Here is a 22,798-nt window from a genome sequence, read left to right on the forward strand (position 1 = left end):
AAACCTAACAGTGAGGAGCTCTTTTTCGTTTCTCGAATAAATAGTAATTAAATCATGTAAGCTGTAATTTCATGACAGTGAAATTGCTTAAAAACACCAATCGTCCCACCGTGATTGGGAGATACCCACACTTCTATAAACACCAGGTAACTTCATCCGTCGCTTGTATCAGCAGAATGTGACATGGCTGTTGGCGCCTCGTAATTTACCACATTAGGTGGCAGCTGCGAGAGCACACGTGTGAAAAAGGCACTGATGTGATGCCGGTGAATGGGCGGCTTCCGAGATGCCTTTTCTTGCAGGGGGTTTACCAACGGTCCAGGTGATGGAGTCACTGGGGGGGGGGGCTGACAGTTCACTGCCTAATTACTGTTTGGGAAGCACAGCAACGTGCCTGCCCTGCAACGGCAGTAGACCATCCGCCTTCCACACCTGCTTCCAAGTCACCGAGAAAGCTCTCGGCTGCCCCAAGGTCACCAGGGAATTGGTTGAGGGTAAAGAAACTCCTCCCCCCGCAGGGCTCAGACTCAGGTTGAACCCAAAGTTGATAGTGACGGGGAGACGCGTTTGCAGGAGTGAGAACAGCTGTGTTTCAGAGCGAATGAACGTGCATTCATTGCTTGGGGTCGATGTTCCTTTTCCTAAGGCCTCAGCTAATTCCCTACGGGGTAGAGATAAAACCCAGTACCTGAAGGTCGAAAAGTCAATTAAATCACCGCTTTCTCGAAGCTCATTAGAGACCAAGGACCCGCTGCTGGAAATAAGCTGTGAGTGGGCGCCTGCCCGCCAGGCTGGTCCCCAGCGCCCTGACCTTCTCCCCCTCCTCTTGCAGTCAAGTTCAGCAGCTGCCTGGGGACCAAGGGGACACACTATGAGACCGACAGCATGGACTTCAAAGTCGGGGCTGACGGGACGGTCTTCGCCACCCGGGAGCTGCAGATCCCCTCCGAGCAGGTGGCCTTCACCGTGACCGCGTGGGACCGCCAGACGGCCGAGCGCTGGGACGCCGCGGTACGGCTGCTGGTGGCCCAGACCTCACCCACGCGGTCCGGACACAAGGTAAGGTGTGACTACATGTGGGGGGGCGGGGAGGCTGGGTAGGGGTCCTTCCTCCTTCAGGTCACCGAGCAGAACCTCTGCAGAGGCTGACACTTGAGTGGGCGGCGTGGGCTGGGAGGGGGACCCCTGACCTCCCACCTTCCCAGACAGGGCTGCCCACAGGCTCCACCCCCGCTGAGTGTAGTGCACAGCTGTCAGCACCCTTTTTCGGACAAGGGACCCACAGCCCCGCTTCTCACCGGGCACCTCTCCTGCCTGAGGTTTGTAGCCCACCAGCCCCAGGGGCTCCCAAGACCCAGAGGGACAAGAAGTAAGACAGAGGCCACGTGGCTGGCCTTGCGAGGTGGCCAGAGTAGCTGGTGTGAGACTGATTCAGAGAGAGGGAAATGGGGAGGGGGAGGAGGGGGAGGGGGAAGGAGGGGGAGGGGGAGGGGGAGGGAGGGGGAGGGATGGCACCCTTCACGTAGACACACACCAGCCACTGTCACCGGCCTCCGCAGCCCTCCCTCCAGCTTCACCTCTGACTCGGTTGCGTGGCCCTGTTGACCGGACAGGAGGGGTGAATTCACTTCCCCTGGTCCTGAAAGGCCTCTCAGCCCCACAGGCCCCAGGAATCCAGGACCAGACCCCTCGGCCCCCAGAAATCCCCACATTAGGTTTCCCGTGCCTGAGGGGGACCAGGTCTGCTTACCTCTGCCCGTCCCGTGTTTCGGCAGCTGCGTTGGCCTCCGCGTGAGGGCTCCCCGGTCAGCAGAGAAGTTGCTGCCCAGCTGACCTGCATGACGGGTCCAGCTACACACGTCCACCTACATGAAGGGTGGACCCGTGGGGAGGGAGACACCCTTACAGTCAACAGGAGGCCTCAGGTCATCAGTGTTATGATGTGTGTGCGGTTCACCAGCAAAAGAAACACACCGGTTAAAGCAGGACAGGCCATCGGGGACAGCGTTTGTGGGTATTCCCTCGGAAAAGGGTTCGAGGGAAGTAGAGGGTTAGACCAAGTTGACCAGATCCCTTTCTGCAAATTTGCCCAGAACCTCACAGGACTAAAGGGCTCAGTGAACCTCAGTGGGAGACAGTCTGCAAGTTTCCCCAAACCTGTTTGACCAAGGAACCTTCTTAATGGGACATCTTACAAGGCAGGTGTTCTGAGGAACCCACTTTGGTAAACAGGGGCTGTGTTTCATGTGTCTTGTTAAACAACATAGAGGTGGTTTTGGTGAGAAAAGGGAAAGTGGTGACTCGGTGGATAGCCTTATCTTGGTGGTGAGTGACCCCGTCGGGAAGGACGTCCTGAGCGCCCTCGCGGGTGTGCTGAACCAGGTGTTGAAACGCGCTTCTAACGGGCGCCCCCCAGATCGTGAGCCTCACCTTGGGGACGTTGAAAACCCTGAGACAGATGGATGTGGTTTTCCATTCCTTCCCGAATGGCCATGACAAATCACACCCTGGTGAGAGGGCAGCGTGGCCCACACAGGGGCCCCTCCCTGTCGGCAGCCAGGCCAGGGACAGCAGTGGGAAGGCTTACATCCCTGACTGTGATGCAAAAACTGCGCCTTGTGGGCAAGGAGTAGGGCTCCCTAACGCCCGTGGATGGCCTCAGATAAAAGGCATTAATTAAAAATATAGGGACTTCCCTGGCGGTCCAGTGCTTGAGACTTTGCCTTTCAACGCAGGGGGTGTGGGTTTGATCCCTGGTTGGGGAGCTAGGATCCCACATGCCTCGCGGCCAAGAGACCAAGACATAATACAGAAGCAATACTGTAACAAATTCAGTAAAGACTCTGAGGATGGTCCACATCAAAAAAAAATCTTTAAAAAAGTAAAAAGAAGATAAAAATAATGACACCTTTTGTCAGGCATGTTAATGAAGCATTTCTGATGCAGTTAATCCCCGAATCCTCCAGAAAGCGTGACTGCAGTTAGTCCTTAGGACACGTGCACCTCCAACCCCACAGCAGGCAGGCCTGAGAAGCACCCGATCTGCAGATCCCACATCCCAGGCCCAGAGCATCCTTGGGGCTGACTTTGTGGGGTTACACCCTGAGCACGTGAAACATGACCCTGTAGGTGGTGGGCAGAGTCTCTGCAGCCCACCTGACCCAGTCCTTCCCTGTTTATTTCATGTCCCCTTCGTTGCTGATGGCTCTCTGCTTCCTCCTTCTTCAAATCCAAAGAGCCCTGCCCTGACTTTCTAGGACCCCACCTAGACGCTGCCCTAAGTGCGTCCACATTGATCCTCACAACATCTCCAGAAGTGGGCGCTGCCACTGTCCCCACTTTACAGGTGGGGAAACAGAATCATGTGACTGCAACCTCTTTGCTGCATGGGAGAACCGATGTTCTGGAAAGGAGTGCAAAAACGACTTTCTAGGGACAGCTGAGCCCGGCATTGTAATGGAGCCTGGCTGGCCTGGATTGTCAGTTTGAATCAAGGCTTCTCCAGCTTACTGGCTGACGTTCTAGGACAAGCATACAACCTCTCTGAGGTTTACTGCTCTCGAAAATGGGACAGCTGTGTTACCTACATCCTATCCAAGGGTTGTTGAGAGGATTATGTGAGATTATGTGAGGTCAGGCAGGGTGCAGGCTCTGTGAGAGCCCTGTCCCCAAAGAGGCAAAACAGAGTTGCTCTTACTGCTGTCGTTGGCATGGTCCCAGCCCTCTGCGTCACGTGCTCATCATGGCCACGGGGCCCTCACCAGGGTGGTGCCAGGGGGACAGGGAGGAGGGTCTGTGTGGGACACCGGGTCACTCAGTTGATGTGCCCTTACAGAGACCAGTGCCAACCTTTGAATAATGTCACTCTGTGTAAATGGGTTAAGGTGATGCCAGATTGCTGGTGTCCTTGGTCGCCTGCCAGAAGCAAACGTAACTCTTCTCCAGTGGAAGGTATCATATACCAGACCTCAGATTACATCTCCTTTTATATACAATGTCCAGCACTCAACTGAAAATGACTGGAGGGACAAAACAAGGTAAATAAAAATCAAGAGGAGGAGCAGCTGATAATCAAAGACCCACAGGGCTCCAGGTAATAGAGTTATCAGACACAGATTTTATCATAATTATGCTCACTGTCTTTGAGCACATTAAATGCAAGATTTTGACAAAGGATTGGAAGATTAAAGAAGAATTAATTGGGCAGTTTAGGACCGAAAAATATAACAAACAAAATTAAGAGCTCAACGGACAGATTTATCTGCAGATTAGACACAGCTGAAGAGAAGATTAATGAAGCAAGAAACATCAGAAGAAATATTCAGGCCAAAGTGTAAGGAGATATCCAGAGAGAAAACACAAAGGAAAGAGTAAGAGATATTGGGAAAATGGTAAGAAGTTCTAACATGAGTATGTTTGGAATATGAGAGGGAGAGATAAAATGGAGCAAAAGTAATATATGAAAAAATATCGGCAGAAAATATTCCAAAACTGGCAACAGACATCCAGGCATAGATTCAAAAAGCCCTGTGAACTCTAAACAGGATAAATATAAAGAAAACTGCACGTAGACACTTGCTTAGTCCATTCAATAGGCTATAGCAAAATACCATGGACTGGGGGGCTTACACACAATAGAAATTCATTTCTCACTCTTCTGGAGGCTGGAGGTCTGAATCAGAGTGGCACAGGGTCAAGTTCCCATGAGGGCCCTCTTCCAGATTGCTGCCTTCAGACTTATATCCTCACATGGCAGAGAGCGAAGACAGGAGGCCAGCTCACTCACAACTCCTGTAAGGACACTAATCCTGTTATGGAGACTCCATCCTGATGACCTCCCTTAATCCTAATCACCCCCGAAAGGCCTCACCTCCTAATATCATCCCATTGGGAGATAGGGTTTCAACAAAAGAATTTTGGGAGGACACAGTCCACACTAGGCATTTTAAGGTAAAATAGTTGAAAGCAAAAGTCAAGGAGAAAATCTTGGAAGCAAATAGAAAAGACAGAGCTTCTTTGAAAGAGGAATAATTCGATGTAAAACTGACTTCTCAACAGGAACTATGGAGGTTAGAAGACAATGGAATGGTATTTTTTAAAGTGCTAAAGAAAATAGAATTCTATTATTCAGTAAAATGTCCTTCACGGAGTGAAGGTGAATAAAGACATTTTTAAACAAATAAAAACTGAAAGAATCTGTCACAAGTTGTGTTCTTCAGGCAAAAATCAGATGATTTGAAGTAGAAAACCAAGAATGAGAAGATTAAGTAGATGGGAAAATACCAGTGTATAATTACAGGGTGATGTTTTGTGGGATGTAAAGAAGATGACTCAAATTCATGACAAGAATGGCATAGATTTTGAGAAAGGATAAATGGAGTCAAAGGGATCTAGGATGCTTGTGTTGTCCTGGAAGACGATGGAAATATCAAACTAATATTATACTTGGATGAGACACATCATTAAGAGCCATAGTGATGGATGCCTTACTTTAAGGTGCATATGAAACACTGACCACGACTGACCATAGTCTAGGTCCCAAAGTAAATCTTAACTTCAGGAGTTACCTAAAGTCTACATAGTGTCTAAATGAGCACTAAATTGATAAAAATGTATCTATTATAAAAACAGATATTTATTTCTCTTGGAATTTTCATATAATTCTAACACTACCGTATATGAAGATCTTATGCTATAGCTGGATAATTTAGTATTAGTAACACAGCACTGGGCAGGGGACAGCTAAATTCTCCCTCCATTCTAGATGTATTTCTTGTTTATTGTCACCTTTTTAGTCTTCATATTTAGGCAGTATTTTTTAAAACACCCTTAAATAACATAATTTGTCATTTTCCCCGGTAATCAATGTGAATTTTCAAATAAACATGCTTCTTAAACAATAAAAAATAGTCATAGGGTTAAGTTCTAACATAATAGATGGAAAATAGAATAATAAAACTTATCAATCCAAAAAAATGCAAGGAAAGAAAAGTGAAATTATAGAATAGGTGAAATATTTGTCTTTGAGTAGGATGGTAGATTTACAAATATATTATTAATTATAATAATTGAAAATAGATTCATTCATAATTAAAAGAAAATTGACAGGTTATATTTTAAAAAATCCAACTATATGCAGCTTACAAAAGGTACATCTAAAAAGTATAAGGATAAAAAACAAATACCGTATGCTAACACATATATGGAATCTTAAAAAAAAAATGGTCATGAAGAACCTAGGGACAGGATGGGAATAAAGATGCAGACCTACTAGAGAATGGACTTGAGGACACAGGGAGGGGGAAGGGTAAGCTGGGACAAAGTGAGAGAGTGGCGTGGACATATATACACTACCAAATGTAAAACCGATAGCTTGTGGGAAGCAGCTGCATAGCACAGGGAGATCAGCTCTGTGCTTTGTGACCACCTAGAGGGGTGGGAGGGAGGGAGACACAAGAGGGAAGAGCTATGGGGATATATGTCTATGTATAGCTGATTCACTTTGTTATAAAGCAGAAACTAACACACCATTGTAAAGCAATTATACTCCAATAAAGATGTTGAAAAAAAAAAGTATAAGGATAGAGAAAGTTGAAAGTAAAAGCATAGGGAGGGAAATACCATGCAAATACTAATGAAAAGGAAGTTGGTGACGAGGGTTCTGTTACTATAAGAATCAAATTTGTGTGCACTTGTAATATGACTTCAAAATATTTGAGCAAAAATTGATAGAACTAAAAGGAGAAATAAATAAGTATACAATCAATGGTAAATTTTAACAGCTATCTCTGAGTAAGTAACAGAACAAGCAGACAAAATATCAGAAAGGAAATAGAAGATTTGGAGCACAGAGTTAAGAAGTCTGACCTTAGTGAGATGTACATAAAACACAGAAACCGACCGCTGCTAAATACAGATTCTTTTCAAGTGTACTCAGAACTTTTACCAAATTTAGCCATAGGCCGAGCCTTCAAGCAAAATTCAACACGCTTCCAAAGTTTAGAATCAAACATAGTTTGTGTTCTTACCTCCGAGCAATTAAGCTAGAAATCGATAACAAAGAAAATAAGTGAAAAATCCCCATAGATTTGGAAGTTAAGTAAGTGCCTTCTTATTAACCCTCGGGTAGAAAAGAAATCACGTGGAAATGAGGGAATATTCTGAACTGAGTAATGAAACTAGCTGGGTGTAGCTGAGGCCACACCAGATAGAAGCGCATAGGCTTAACCTACGCGCGTTAGAAGATAAAAAGGCCGAAAATCAGTGATGTTACCATTCATCTCAAGAGATTATAAAAAGAACAGGAAATGGAACACTTTGTGTTTCCACACAAAGGAGAAGATAATGAAACAGAAAACAATAGAATCAACAAAGACAAAAGTTGGTTCTCTACTGAACTGTAGACTCAGTAAGAAAAAAACCCTGCAAATAATCTCTATCTGGAATGGAAAGAGGACGTCGTGACCAATCGCACAGACATTAGAAAGGTCATTTGCGGGCATTATGTACAATTTATAGCAATATATTTGAAAATATACGTGAAATGGATAACATTCTAGAATATAAAATTTACCAAAACTAACATGAAAGGAAAATCTGAACTGTTTTATTATTATGAACAAAATTTTAATTCAAGTTTTTATCACAAAAAAATACCCGCACCAGGATGGCTCCACTGGTAAGTTGTAACCAAGCTGTAAGGAGTTAAAACTCATCTTACAAGAGGGGTCACTTCCCCAACCAAATGGGCACCATGCTGAAACCAGCAAGAACCTTGCCCAAAGCCAGCACGAACCTTGAAAGAACAGTGAGAGAAAGGGTCATTACGTGCCAGTCCACTCATAAGTAGATGGGAAAAAGCCAAAGCAAAATATTAACACACTCAAATTCAGCCATGTTCACGTGGGATATATAATGGCCGCATTCGTCTGTTCCAAGAATGCGAGATTTGCTTTAACACTTAAAAGTTACTCCAAGTAGGTCAACACAGAATAAAGAGTAAACATCACATGATCATCTGAATACTGACTGTTAAATTTAACTTCATTCAGGATGAAAATATTCAACAAGTTAGGAAAAGAAGAGACCATTCTTAATCTCACAAAGTGTGTCCACAGCAAACATTCAGTCTACAGTCGGAATATTCGAAGCCTTCCTTGACATCAGAAATAGGACAAGGACACTCTTACATTACACGCCAGAGCTTCAAGCCAGTGAGGTAAGGCAAGAAAAAGAAATAGGAATAAATAGAACTAGCGTTATGTGTAGCTTATATAATTGTGAATGGAGAAAATCCGAAATAATCTGTAGATAAGTAACTGGAATTAATGAATGATGTTAGTTTAGCAAAGGCGCTGGATATAAAGCAATTGCACCTCTACGGACCAGGAGTAAATAGTTAGAAAATAAAATCTGAACCAGATACCAATTACAATAGCATGAAAAATTATAGTTAGGGCTTCCCTGGTGGCGCAGTGGTTGAGAGTCCGCCTGCCGATGCAGGGGACGCAGGTTCGTGCCTTGGTCCGGGAAGATCCCACATGCCGCGGAGTGGCTGGGCCCGTGAGCCATGGCCGCTGAGCCTGCGCGTCCGGAGCCTGTGCTCTGCAACGGGAGAGGCCACAACAGTGAGAGGCCTGCGTACCGCAAAAAAAAAAAAAAATTATAAACCTAACAAAAAATTTTCAAGACCCTTACATATTACTGAGAACATTTAAAGAAGATCTTTAAAAATAGAGGGATGTGCCCTGCTCATAACATGAGAGACTCAAAGTTGTGAGGGTGTCAGTTCTACCCAAAGGTTTCCATAGATTCAACACAATCCCAACAAAAATCCCAGCATGTTTTTTCTTTGCTTGTCTATAGAAGGGTTAAGAGCTGACTTTAAATTTTTAAATAGAAATACAAGGGGCCAAGAATAACCTAGAAGCACACAAAGATGCGAGGACCTGGTGTTTCAGACATCAAGACTACAAGTAAAGCACACCGCTACTGGCGTGTGGGGCCCAACGTGGGCCGCCCTGTGCACTGCGGGGTGTTCAGCAGCATCCCCGACCCCCACCCGCTAGATGCCAGCAGCGCCCCAGCAACCCCGCTTGCACCCAAAGCTGTCTCCAGTCATTGCCAAATGCTCCCCAGGGGCAAAACCGCCCCATCGGAGAACCACTGAACTACAGTAATTAAATGGTGTCGTTTGAGAGCAAAACAAATGGAACAGAATAGCAAGCCCAGAAAAAATACTTAATGTTTTAAAAAATCGTCTTCATGGAGGTTTAACTTTTATTCACCACAGTTCACCCACTTCACATACACGACTGGATGAACCTTGTCAGATGCACACGGCGCCGACACTTGATTTGAGTGGCACCAGATGGCAAAGGCCAGAAAGCTTCAGCCCACAGGTCGCGTCTGACCTGCCACCTGCCTTTTGATGGCCTGAAAGCTAAGAATGGTTTCTGTATTTTTAAATGGTTGTATAAGTGCCTGTATTAATATCCTCGACTTTGCTTCTTGGCCTACAAAGCCTAAAATATTTAACTCTCTGACCCTTTAACAAAAAGCCTGCTAGGCCCTGCTTAGAATAGTGGGTAAGGACTATCTCTTCAATACGTGATGCTGGGCCAGTCAGGTACCCTTAAGGGGAAAACGTGAAGTGACTCTGTACCACACTCCACACCCCAGGTCAGTTCCAGGTGGACTGTAAGTCTAAGTGTTCAAGACAAACCAAATGGAAGAGACTATAGGGAGTGATGTGTGGGGAAAGCTTCCTTATACACAACCCACGAAGCACGGGGTATCCAGGGCAGGTCGATGACTGGACCTGGTTACAAATAAGAATGTACTCATCAGAGCCCATACTTAAGAAAGTGAAAAGATAAGCCAGAGCTGGAGAGAGGATATTTGTGACCCTTAATGTCTGACAAAGGAGGCACGTCCAGAATATATAAAGAGAGCCTCAAATCACTACAGAAAGACAGATAACCTAATGACAGAAGAAAAAAGAACACAGGCTGTCGCCAAAGACAAGAGCCCGTGTGTGGATCAGCAGGGCAAGGCAGATTAAAGGCGAAAATCCACCAGGATGGCTAACCTTAGAAAGACTGGAGGTACCAAGTATTGGTGAGAAGGTGCAGAACCTGGAGTTACCACGTGCTCTCCGTGGGCGTGCACAATGGTGCAGCCTCTCTAGCAACAACGGGCGTTTTCATTGGAAGCTGAATATACGTTTGCCTGGTTGAAAGGAAAACCATTCCTCTTCTCACACTTCTGACACCAAAGGGGTAGGTTTTCCACCCCAGCCAGTTCTCTGACTTTCCGTGGACACCAACTGGGTGTTCTCTAATTTCATTCAGTTCTGACACTTGCAGCCCGGAGTCAGCGCAGACCCCGCACGCTCAGGGTTCAGTCCCAAAAGCCCACCCCCCTTCGGGCGTCAGTTACAAGTGGTGGGTCTCCAGGTTACTCGCTTCCGCCCGGCTCGGTTCCCACGACCCCCGCCTCAGTTCAGTAATTTGCTACGATGGGTTACGGAACTCGGGGCAACACTCACTTACTATCCCTGGTTTACCATGAAGGATATTATAAAGGAACCAGAGGAGCATCAGATGAAGAGTTACTTAGGGCGAAGTCTGGAAGGACCTCAAGTGCAGGCGCTTCTATCCCTGTGGCGAGGGGGTGCACCACCCTCCTGGCACGTGGACGTGTTCACCAACCTCGAAGCTCTCCACACCCCAGGGTTTAGGGATTGTTATGGGGGTTTCGTCACGTAGGCGTGACCGATTAACTCGACCTCCAGCCCCTCCCCTCTCCCCAGAGGATGGGGTGTGGGTCTGAGAGCTCCAAGCTTCTAATCATGGCTTTAGGCTTTCTGGTGGCCAGCCCCCTCCAGGAGCCCACCCAGAGTCACCTCACTAGAACAAAAGATGCTCTCTTGCCCAGGAAATTCCTAGGGGCCTAGGAGCTCTGGGTAAAATACTTCTGTCAGCCCATCACTGCAGGGATTGGTTTTGAGAGCTCTGTGTCGGGAATAGAGGGCAAAGGGCAAATGTGCGTTTTGTATCGCGCTGCTGGTTTTAGGCACAAGCCCAACAGAAGTGTGCACACATCCGTGCCGTCAGCTCTGCACCAGAATTCGATAAACCTGAAAGGGACCCAAACGCTCATCCTCATTGCGTTGGATAAGTACCTGGTGGTGGATTCATACAGGGAATTGCTATATAGCAGCACAAATGAACAAAGCAGCAGGATGGGTGAATCTCCCAGACGCGTATCGAGGGAAAGAGGGCGGGCACCCAGGCAGGAAAGTGCAGACTGTGAGTCCAGACGTGGACAGCTCAGAGTGCGTGTACAGCCACGCAGGGGACCGCTGTGGGAGGCGAGAGGAGGTGGCCCTGGTGGGGGCCTGAGGGACGTGAGGGGTCCTGGGGGCAGGTGTTCATTCTGTGATCATTAGTGTGTCTGTTCACTGACGTTTCAAGCACTTTCCTGCATGTTGTTTATAATTCACAATTTTCAAACATTTTTTAATGCATGCAGAGGGCTTCCTGGCTGGGTTTGGAAAGGTGGGGTGTTCAACAAGAACGTCGCCGGCGGGAGTTCTGTTAGCAGAAGTTTCTAGAAACACAAGGGCCTCCTTCAAAGGAGCCATTTGCAGTGTTAAAAGTCCCGAGAAGCTTTTAGCAAAAGGAGCCTTGAAGCCAATCCCTGGAGGAGGGCGCGAGGGGACCCCCTAATTTCCCGGTTCAATAAATTCCACCTCTCCCGTGTCGAGGTCCTGTCAAGCGCAGTCTCCCTTGTCCGTTATTCCAGCGACTGTGGAGCCAGCAAAACTGACAGCTTTCCAGTTAGGTGAACCATAAAAATTTGGCAACTTCTCCCCTTTTCCTTTCCTTTCTTAGCAACAATTTAAAGGCGGTCTTTTTGTGGGTAATACAAGCAGGGCTGGAATCTGGAAGAACTTTTTTGTGTGCAGTCTTGCAGGAAAGCTGATAGCAATTCAATTAGAAAATTTAATTAAGTCACGTATTTCCCACGGGAGTGCTGAATCGCCCCCGAGGAATGAGCGCAATATTCCAGCCCAACAGTAAATACCGAAGATAAAGTTCCTCGCGCCGTTGTCATCTGACTGGCGGCGGTAGCGCCGCGGTAGCGCTTGGAATTGTCGATGGGACCTGTGGGTATAGTTTGCAAGAAAGAAACTGTTGTTTATGAAACTAATATTGGGTCTTAGAGTGTGTCAGCATCTATGAAAGATAAACTCAGCTGAGCGTTACCCAGCAGCCGGACCAGGCCCAGACGCTGAAGCGCCTTCTTTCCTTGGGGTCTTGGCCTCCACGGGTGGATGGGCTGAACTTTGCCCCCCAGAGTTCCTGTGTTGAAGTCCAAACCCACAGAACCTCAGAATGGGACTGGGTTTTCAGATGTGGTTAGTTCAGGTGAGGTCCCTAGGGCAGACGGACCCTAATCCAACATGACAAGTGAACTTATTAAGAGGGGAATTTGGACGCAGACACGCTCACGGACAGAACTTCGTGTGCAGATGAAGACAGGGATCGAGGTGCTGCTTCTACGAGCCGAGGAACCCGGAAGACTGCCGGCAGCCACCAGAATCTAGGAGAGGGGCTGGGCCAGATCTGCTTGGCCCTCGGGAGGGACAGCCCCGCCACGCCTGCGCCTTGGCCTGTGGCCTCCAGAACTGAGACATGAACGTCCACTGTGGAAGCGCCCCAGTCTGTGGTGCTTTGATTCGGTGACACCAGGACACTCAGTCACCAGGGGTGTGGCCAGTGCCTTCCAGCTGAGGTGGACGCCCAACCCTGGGGCTGTGCCGACAGACCCAAGGCAGCCTCCCAAAGGTGGGATGTGAGTCCGGAGCCGGGCATCCAACCCAGTGTTCCTGATGCCTCAAGTCCTCTCCTCGCCTCTGCTTGGGTCTCCAGGACCGGCAAGGACAAGTCTTGCCAAGACCCCGATTCTTTAAGCCCCTGGGGTCCATCACCCCCATCCCCACAGTCTGCCCCCTGCGAGTGGGCAGAGCCCATCTTGGTATCATGGATGCCCAGGTGGATTACAAGACAATGGAATGGAGAGGGCCTGGTTGAGAAGCAATTCCTGCAACCCCCTGGAGGTGCAGCCCCTAAGGAAAGTCTGGCCCATGAGCGACCCTGCATCCCAGCATCACCCGCTTTCCATGAGCGCCAGAGGGCTAGTGCCCGCGCCTGAACCCCTACACTGCCGACTCGGGGTTTTAACCAAAGGGGGTGCGCGGGGCTTTCCACGCCAGGCGTCACCTTGGGAAGGCACCTGAAGGTCATTAGGTGGAGCTGAGTGACAGAGTGCACACCTTCAGAAAGTAGCAAGACGGTCCTTTTATGCTTTTCCAAAAGACGGCCTCAATGTGACTGAGAAACAGCAACTCCCAGAAAACAGACAACGGTGTGGTCAGCGAGCTTGCAGACAGCCGTCTACGTGCCTCTTTTCCCCCGGAGGGTGGCAGCTGCGTTAGTGAGTGATGATGAGCTCCTCGCTCCTGCAAGTTCAGATGGTGCTGCCGACGCAGGCCTGCTTCAGGCGCGGGCTTGACTGCCTGGGGGATGGCGGGAGAAACAGGTGTTTCCTTCTCCACGGCAGAGACGGTACAACTGCCGGGAAGGAGGCTGGTCCCTGTCCAGAGTCTGCGGTCATGACCACAGCCCGGCGGCCCGCCCCGGCGACAGGCGATCAGTAGTAGATCTCAGCGGATGCGCAGAGCTCCCCAGAAGACTGCAGCGTTTAACTCTGCCAGCGTGAAGGCGTGAGTGATTTCTAATTGCTGGAAGGTGCGTTTTCTGCAGTTGTGGAGAGCCACCCTGGGGTCCGCAGGTGGAGGAGGTCCAGCTCGGGCTGTGTTTCAGGCTGCAGATGGCCTTGAGCGAGTGTCGGGGTCAACCTTTCATTTTGCAGAGGAAAGGTGCCCAGGGTCCCACAGCCCAGGGAGAAAAGCATCACGGTCATTGGTCACTTTCCCTGGCCTGTCCCAGGGGGTGGCGGGGAGCGGTGTTGCAGCCTGGGCACCGTCTCACGGAGATTTGAGGGGGACGAGGGAATGAAGATGACGGGTGGCTCACTGACTCCCACGGCTCGGGGGAGCAAAGGGCACGAGAAAGAGGGGCCACTGCCAGGCAGGGAAGCCTCGGACACGCAGGCCAGGGGAGAGGAATGGACCGCACGATCCTGCCCTGTCTCGTTCCTGTGGGCCAAGGAGCGAGAGCCCGAGGGGGCAAGTGAGCGGCGGGCGTGCTCGAAGGACTCTGAGCCCCGTGAGTCAGAAAGATCCCAAGTCGCTCCCTTGGTCACTGGGTGAGTGAAGACGGTTTGCATGTCCCCGCCGGACACTTGGTAATGTTCTGAGATGCAAACGGCATCACCGGGAATGGTCCCACGAGGGCGGCGACAGGCCTGACCACTGAGCAGCAGCCACGGGGTGGGGTGGCTGGCGAGGGGCTGGGCCGGGAGAGGGTAGAGGCTGCGCTGTGTCCTGGGGGTCAGGAGGGTGACATCTGAGTCGAGACCCGAGATGAGAGAAGCCATCTTTCCCACAGAGGGAGCATCGCAAGCGGGGGCAGGTGGCCCTTGGTCAGGCTCTGAGTCTATTTTAGGGTGTGTCAGGACCCCAGGGAGGGCTGAAAGCGGGTGGGAGGGTGGCTCCTTCTGCTGCAGCCCCGGGTCGGCCAGCACAGCACTCAGCCTGCTTCCTGCTTGTCTCTGCAGGGCTGGTTTGCTAAGTGGGGGGGAGGCCCCCAGGGGCCGGCCCAGCTCCGTCTCCCACCCCGTGGGGTCCATCACCCCTCACCGCTGTGCTCTGGCCACTGTCCCCTCCCTGCCCTGGGAGGTCCCGCCACCCAGTACCCCTGCCTGGATCCTAGAATCTCCCCTCTCTCAGCTTCTCCTTTTCCTGAAACAAAACAAAAGCCTCAGAGAGCACGAGGCCATGCCCACCCCACCAGATCCACCACTTTGCCCCCATGTCCCTATGGGGGTGATGTCGCGTCACTTCTGCAGGACCTGTCCCGCCCCCAGCAGTGCTCTCCTGCAGCAAAGCGAGCACTGTGATGTGAGTACAAAAAGGAGAGGAGAGAGACCCTCCCTCACTGCCTGTCACACGCTAACCTTCCTCCTGACCAAAGCCTTCCAGGACCACCCACACCAACAAAACTGACCATTTTTCTCACTAATTGACACCAATATGAGTGATGCCACTCGGTCCCGCTGCAAACAACTCCAGGAAAAAGTCATACATTCTGGCCTAACTTGCTAGTTTAATTTTTTTTTTTTACTGTGATTGTATTTTTTTTCTGTAAACTACAGAGTAATTTCATTTACTTTGTTCCTAGCAAAACATAATTTTCTGGATTCTCCAGAGCCAGTTACCAGCCAGGGTACTCGCAGGAGATGCCTGGAGACAGCTTGGCTTGTGTCAGCGGGAGGAGTTGGGGGCAGGCGGAACTGCTCGGGCGCTGGGGGTCCTTGCCGTGTGGGGTGGGGAGGGGGGCGAGGATGGCCGAGCAGCCTGGCCGGGCTCGTGGAGGTGACACACACACACACACACACACACACACACACACACACACCACACACACACGGTGGGGCAGACTTGTCTGAACATTCGGGCATCCCCCCAACTTCCTTACCGTGGCCCGTAAAGCAAACATGTCCTCCGCTGTGCTCCCATCCATTACACCTGCATCCTGCCTGCTCCCTGGGCTGCACGGATGGGCGCATTGTCTTGTGTCTTCATTTCTGGGTGGACACAAGGCTGAAGAGGGCAAGGGGTGTGCTCTGAGCGTCTGTTAAAAGAAGTGTGGCTTTGACACTACTGAAGTACGTGAAGCCTTCCCTCGGGATGATGGTGACGGATGCAAGTTGCCTAAAGAGCTGCGTCTCAGCTGTTCCCCCCGGGCTGCTCCCACCCTGAGTCCCTGGCCCATCTGCCTAGGACACGGGGGCACTGGGCGCCAGGGTCGCAAAGCACAGGCAGCATCTCCCCTCCATGTCAGGGCGCCCCCGTCCAAGCCGAGGAGCAGGGCGGGGCCGAGGGAGTAGCCTGAGTTCCGAACCCAGCCCCGTGAGCCTGGGCCAGTCCCCAGACCTCTGCCCAGGTGTGAGTGAGCACCGTGCCAGCCCCTGCCTTCCTGGGCTGTCACGGGCGTGAGCGAGCAGGCGGGAGGGGGCTGGGTTCGGGACTCCCTGCCCCCTGCCCCGCACACAGCAAGCAGCGTGTACAGGAGTGTTTGCTTAAGACTGTCCTTCCAAATATAGATGCACAAGAAATAATCAGGCTATTTCATTCAGGAAAACTTTCTTTGTATGATTTCTACGGGAATTTTCAAAACAATCTCCCCTTCTTAGACGAGATCGCAAGTAAGAAATACCGTAGTGCTTTACGGGGCATAGATACGGCATCATTTTTCTTCCCTATAGGGTCGTGGATGTAAAAAAAAAATCCACTAAGTGCCTTTTCAGAACCAAACTCATGCAAATGTTTGTTTAGAATGGCTCCCATGCTCTGTTTGTTACAGAACGGAGATATCTTTCTGTTGTTTTATTTTGTGTTTGTTAAATACCGTTTTAGTCTGTCGGTCCTTAGCTACCATGGAAACCAGGCAGAAGGCTGCAGACAGAACCCTAGTTAAATGTTTTAAATATACATGCTTGCAGGCAAACAAAAAGTACCATTTTTCAAATGTATATTGAAAGGGAAGCGAAGGGAGAGAAATGGACAATCTGTATAGATTTTGGTGCCTCTTTTTTTTTTTAATGAAATCTAATTATCCTTAGTGAAAATCAGTACTGGGTTTGACATTTGGGAGAGTTGAGGAGTGGAAGGATGCTATTTCCCTTATTGAAGCATGTTTAACCCAAAACTCTAAGGAAGCAATGAAAACAGGAAGGCTGGGGAATCAGAGACAGGGGAGAGGGTCGTAAACAACACTGACATTTGGGGAATGAATCTCGTCTACCCTTGTTCCAGCATAAGCAGTGTTAGTCTACAATGCAGACGTGGCATGTCATTCCCCAAGTGTTCCATTTTGAGTACAGACCCATGAAATTCGTAACCCAGGGGCCCCAGGCCCTACATTGGTCGTGTTTCCGTGGCTGGGACGAGCCACCTCCTTCCCCAACATCGGGGCCACCGAGAGGGTCAGGTGAGACTCAGTGAGTGGGTCTTGCTCACTCTGCATGGAAGAAGGTGCAGGAGCCTACAGGGCTGGACGCTGGACGCTGGTTGAAAGGAAAGGGGTCCCGGGTGGATGCCCCGGTGTTGCTTCGTGCGGGGAGACACGCGGGCTGGTTGACCTTCGTGGCGAAAGAGAAGCAGCCCGGCCTCATCAGGGCTCCATCCTGAGGGCCTCCCCTGCCTGCATCTCGCGGGAAGCTCAGTGCAGGTGCAGGTCCCAGACCCCTGTCCCTGAGCTGCGCACCCACTGCCCAGAGAGGGGCTGGATGCACTGCTCCTCGGCACATGGCCCAGTCTGGAGACCAGAGAGCAGGGAAGAACAGGGAAGTTAAAAACCACAATTCCCTCCAGCCTGCCCATCCCCTGCCTCCGCATTCAGGGTCCACGCGCTGCCAGTCAGGGAAAGAAGATCACACAGGGCACCTTCCCGAGAAGGCACTGCCCTGGGTAAGGAAAGCCCATGATTCCATCGCAGGGGGGGCCGGAAAGCTGACCCCAGGCCCCTTGATCGAGAAGGTGTCCTCGTGGACGCTGGCGGTCAGCTCGCCTGGTTGGCACATCCCACGGGGAGCTAACTTGAAAGTGTCCCCATAAATGTAGCTTTTGTTGAATTGGTGGACTTGTGTTCATGCTATTTTCTCAAAAGTGGGGGGAGTTTACAGTGCTGAGGCAGGGCGGCATGGGACCCAACAGCTGTGTGGGAGGGCCCATGGGGGGTCAGGCTGTCATCTGTGACCCCATCTTCGAAGGTCAGGGCTGCCAGGCGCTCCTTAGAAACGCACTGGGATCTGGGACTGTTGAAGCCGTTTTCATATCCACGTCACCTCTTGAGGGCAGTGGCTTCTGCTGGGCCATCTTCTGGAGAACAGTGGAGCTCGTCGCACTCTGCAGAAGTGGCCGGGCGTCCGTGGGGTTCTGTGTATGGGGTGAGGATAGGGGTGTGTCCAGGGCTTGGGCCAGAGGGGTGGCTTTGGTGGTGGTGAGTGCAGGGCGCACGCGCAGGACCATGCTTTTGCTCCCGGCTCTTCAGAAGTGGCAGTTGGGTTTTTGGACTCTTTGTATCTTGTTCAGACTCGCCCCAACTGCGCCGTGGGTGCAGTTCTTTTCAGTCCCTTATAGTCTCTTTGTATCTGTTGCTCAAGGAGACGTCTATCCAGGTGCAAGCCCTGCAGCAGAGGGTCCCGGGTCCCAGGTCCCTGCCTGTCTCGCAGTGGGACCCGTCACCTACACTCCCGTCACCAGGAGAGGTGAGCAGTACATATCGCTTATTCGCTGCTAAGCAGCTGTCACCCTCCTCAAACCATGATGGCTGGGAAGGGACTTGCTGCCTTGAAGACAGTCTGCATTGTTTATATTCCCTGCTCAGCGCCGCTTCTGAGTGTTTCGTGAGTCACCTATTTGCTTATACTTGGCTCTTCATAAGTCTGTGTTCCTACCAGGCGAGTGGTTGGGTGATAGAAAAAGATGACAGATTGTAACTTCCTGCATGTAGATTGGAGGAGGTGCATATGACTGTCGTCCTCCCCTGACACTTTCCTCTCTCTTTTTTTTTCCTTTTTGAAAAAAAGAAAAAAAAAAGAGGCGATAATTTAAAACCTGCCCCAGGTCGGTTTTACATTATTCATCTTTCACTTGTGAACGATGATGGAAAGGAAGTGACCCAGCTTCTTCCTAATGTCGGGGAGTCCCTGAAGACCTCACCTAGAAGCCACACTTGATTACTCTCATAGTCAGAGACACAGAGCGACGCTCCTTACAAGGAGAGCAGGCCCCGGGCAGGCACAGGGCTGCTGGGAGCTTGAGAAAATAAGATAATATGCCCGGTGAGGAGATAAAAAACAAAAGCCACCTTGGGAAGGCGGGTGTGCGGGTCACTGCTGGGCTCCAGGTTTGGGCTGGTGCCAGGAGAAGGTGGAAAATGATGACTTTGCGGGAGGATGGCAGTCGCGCAGCTTGCCTGTGAATCCTGGGCCTCGGCCTTCCCGTGAGAGTGGAAGACGGTCCTTGTCTCCATTCCTCCCCTTTTCTCTTGAGTTCACTGAGCTGTGTTCCTGAGCATGGGGGTTTTGTCACTTTGTCCCTGGAGAGAAGATGCCTATGCCTGAGGCTGTTCCTGAAAACCTGCCGAGAGAGAAGCGCGAAGCCCAGAGACGAGGTGACCTAGAAGGGTCTTAGACCCCCGTCCTGGCCTCCCCAGACCCCCACGTGCTCTAGACAGAGCGGGTGTGCACACCCCTCGAGGGGGACCAGCCCAAGCAACCGCACAGGCACGGGGTGGCGTTTCGTCTTTGCAAAGTGCGAGTCCGCTGGGGCAGTGACTCCGTAGCTCACCTGTATCACTCAGGAGCGAGACCACGGAACCCCCCCAGGTTGTGACGTGAAGAAGCTACGCTCCAGAAAGTACCCCAGCCTCCTGCCCACGCCCCAGCTGCCCCCAAAGCGCAGAGCTTGTCCAGCTCCGGGGCGGGAAACGGAGGCCCAGAGGCAGGATAAGGCTCATCCCGGGCCCCAGGCCTGGCGCTCGGAGCCCAGCCTAGGGAGGCTCCTCCCCTAGTAAGTCACCATTTCAGAGCATCGTCAGCGGAACGATCCGCTGCTAAGCCCGATGGATGAAGGCTCAGTGGGAGAGGCCATCTGAGATGAGAAATGCTTTGTAAATAACAGCTGATAAGGAGCAGACGGATTTAGGGCCTCACAAATGAGCGCGCTGATAAGGAGCAGACGGATTTAGGGCCTCACAAATGAGCGCCTGGCCTCTGCGTGATCTGTACCTGGGAGCCACGGCCCCTGCCCTTCCTCTGCCCCTTTTGGGAAAGGCCCGCTGCCGGCGGAACAGGGCAGACGCGTGTCCTGAGCGGTCCTGGCCCCTCAAGACGCCCCTGTAAAAGCCCGTCGCCGCCCCTTCCTGGGATCAGGGCTCCGAGGGGTCCCCAGGGGCCGCCACCCCCGCTGCACACCGTGCCCCGCTCAGCCGCTGCTTGTCGAGCACCAGCTCCTCCCTGGGGTGGGCCGGGCCGAGTCCCATCAGAGGACCAGGCGATCCCTCAGCGCTCGCCATCCTGCGAACCTGCAGGGAGCAGCTTGCTGGCTCCAAGGCCAGCGCGGCCGTCAGGACCCCCTCCGACCCCCACCAGTTACAAGACCTCTGACTTGGGCTGAACTGTGTGTAAGGAACAGCCTGTTGGGGCCGGGCTGTTGGTTCTGAGAAAATTGTGACGCATTACATACACAGAGAGAGAAACAACACACACACACACATGTGTACACACGTGCATGTGTATATGAGACATAGCACAGAGGCACGTGCACATGTGTGCGTGCACGTGTGTCTGTATGTGCCTGGCCTGTACATACATGCGTGTGCCTATGTAGGTGAACGTGCACACGTGTATCAGGAGCATAGAGGCCACATTCACGTTATCACCCAACACCCGCCATCATTGGCTCAGAAACACGGGTGACCAGGGCGCAGTGGGGAAATCGGCAGCTGTCGTCTGTTCGGAAACACCTTCGAGAGCGGCCAGAAACATGATTTACCATTAGTATGATTACGCGTCGGGGTTTGCGTGCCGCACTCTGAACGGCCCGAGGTCCGCGCGGGTCCCGAAGCGCGTGCGCGCCTCATCAGGTGACGGGTCATTGTCGTCATCGGCGTTCCTCCCCCGGAGAAGTGGGTGTGTCTTCCCAGCTGAAGCTAGTGCAGGTCTGGCATTGATCTTCGCCAGATTTTGTTATTACACTTGTCTCACAGCTTTAAAATAGTAGCAAATATGTGCAATTTATTTAAACAACACTAGGGAAATTAACGCCATGCAAGCTCAGCCTAAGCAAATGAAGACAAAGCAGGTTTTTAAAAGGAGAACGGCTCGATGAAAACCGTGACAATTCCGAGTCTAGAATGAAGAGGCTCGGTGAGCTTCTGCAGGTGCCCAAGCATCAGCGGGCGAGGCAGACCTGCATTCTCTGTGCCGCACGTGGGAGACATGGCGGAGCCGGGACGGCCAGGCTCCACCTCCCAGAGGCCGTGCTTGTGGCCGGGACCCCTGCCCCAGCACCCCACACACGCACGCAGACGCGCTCAGAGCAAACACCAAGCGGGTCCCCTCTGCTGAGGCAAGTGCCTGTGCCGGGTGACCCTCGTTTCCTGTGAGGCCGGGAGCCCCCGCAAGGTCATGCGTCTGTGGAGCGTGGCAGTCCCCTGGAGGGCTCACTGAGCACACGCGGCAGGCGTCAGCGCAGAGGTGGGGAGTCCAGGTGGGAATCTCACACTTGACATTTCTAACCTGGAAGCTGACGCCGCGGGAACTCAGAAATGCCTCTGCTGGCCCGAGGTTTTTCACTGACGTCCTTGGGCCTCTCCGATGGGAATGTCCATGTCTGCCCAGCCCACTGCACACTGACATGAGGACCCGTAGAGGGGATGGGGCCCCATGAAGAAACCCCAGAAGTGAGGGGGGCACACAGATCCTGCCTCTGCCTAAAGAGCTTTGTGACCTTCAGAAGTTACTTGGCCTCTCTGAGCCGCCCAGTCGCCTCCCTGGTAGAGGGGGGATGACCTTCCTGTAGCCTTGGCAGCAGGGAAGATGCAGGCAGAGACGGTTCAGAACGCTCAGTGCCCACAAGGCGTTGGCTGCCCCTGACACGTGGAGAGCAGTTGTCTGCATCCTGGCTGCAAGGGGGCAGGGTGTGGCCAGGACCATCCTGAACACTGTTCTGTGATGCTCATCAAGGAGTCTAGAGATGACCCCACCCCTGTCATCGTGAGAGATGCAGGGTTGGTCACAAGGCAGCATCTGTTAGTTTGACTTGAATAGGTGTTGAGAGAATGTCATGTTTCCATAGAAATCAAGGCCACTGGGGATGCACACACCTCGCGTGGATTCTTCTCATGAAGGATGGGAAGCGACCTAGGGAAGCCTTTCGGTTTTTAATTGCTGCAGACTCTTAAGTGCAGGAGCTCAACACGAAAGACAGCAGGACCCCTTTTCCCTGGTGGGGAAAGTCCCAGAGGGGGGTCTCTGGAGTGTGGCTTGTCCAGATGGGTTTTTCCATTGATGTAGCATCAGGTTTTGGCGTTCAGGACTGATCTGTTTTTTTGGTTTTTTTAATTAGTTTTGTCGACGTGTGTCTAACTTATTCTATGCAGCTTTTTTGCAAGAGGGAGTGGGGAAGGTTCAACGGGCAATGGCAAGACCAACAGGTTCTCACTGGGTGGGAGCTCAGCTGGAGGGTGGGGACCCCGCCGTGATTGGAGAGGGGCCACCGCCTAGGGCCTCCAGCCAGCTCTGTCCTCTCTGGCTTGGGCTGTCCTGGTCCAGGGTCTGTCTCTGCCACGTGAGCTCTCATATGCTCCTGGCTCTGAGACTCGAGTGAAATGAACATCAACCATGAGAACGGTGCGGAGGCGGCCACACGGGGCACCTTGAAAATAAACATGGAGGCGATATAGGTGCAGATGTCTTGTGTATACGTGAGTCCTGTTAGCTCTTCTAATTATACAATTTCATGTACATTATAACATTCAGAAATACAGAAAGGTAAAAGGAATAAATTAAAATAAAAACTCACTGGTGACCAGAGAAA

At 51.3% G+C, this 22,798-nt stretch overlaps 1 protein-coding gene across 2 annotated transcripts in view; it reads left to right on the forward strand.

Moving 5' to 3' along the window:
• The window catches only part of CDH4 (cadherin 4), a 549,827-nt gene that overhangs the window by 393,216 nt on the left and 133,813 nt on the right, over nucleotides 1-22,798 (forward strand). Inside the window, exons 3-4 of one of the 2 annotated variants that reach the window (XM_067708632.1) lie at nucleotides 833-1,059; nucleotides 18,358-18,462. In XM_067708632.1, the coding sequence (XP_067564733.1) occupies nucleotides 833-1,059; nucleotides 18,358-18,462 (332 nt within the window). The remainder of the gene's footprint in view (nucleotides 1-832; nucleotides 1,060-18,357; nucleotides 18,463-22,798) is intronic. The other variant, XM_067708633.1, reaches the window with a different exon arrangement.

The sequence above is a fragment of the Pseudorca crassidens genome, chromosome 15 (genome assembly GCF_039906515.1).
Source record: "Pseudorca crassidens isolate mPseCra1 chromosome 15, mPseCra1.hap1, whole genome shotgun sequence".
In the NCBI taxonomy this organism is placed as follows: domain Eukaryota; kingdom Metazoa; phylum Chordata; class Mammalia; order Artiodactyla; family Delphinidae; genus Pseudorca; species Pseudorca crassidens.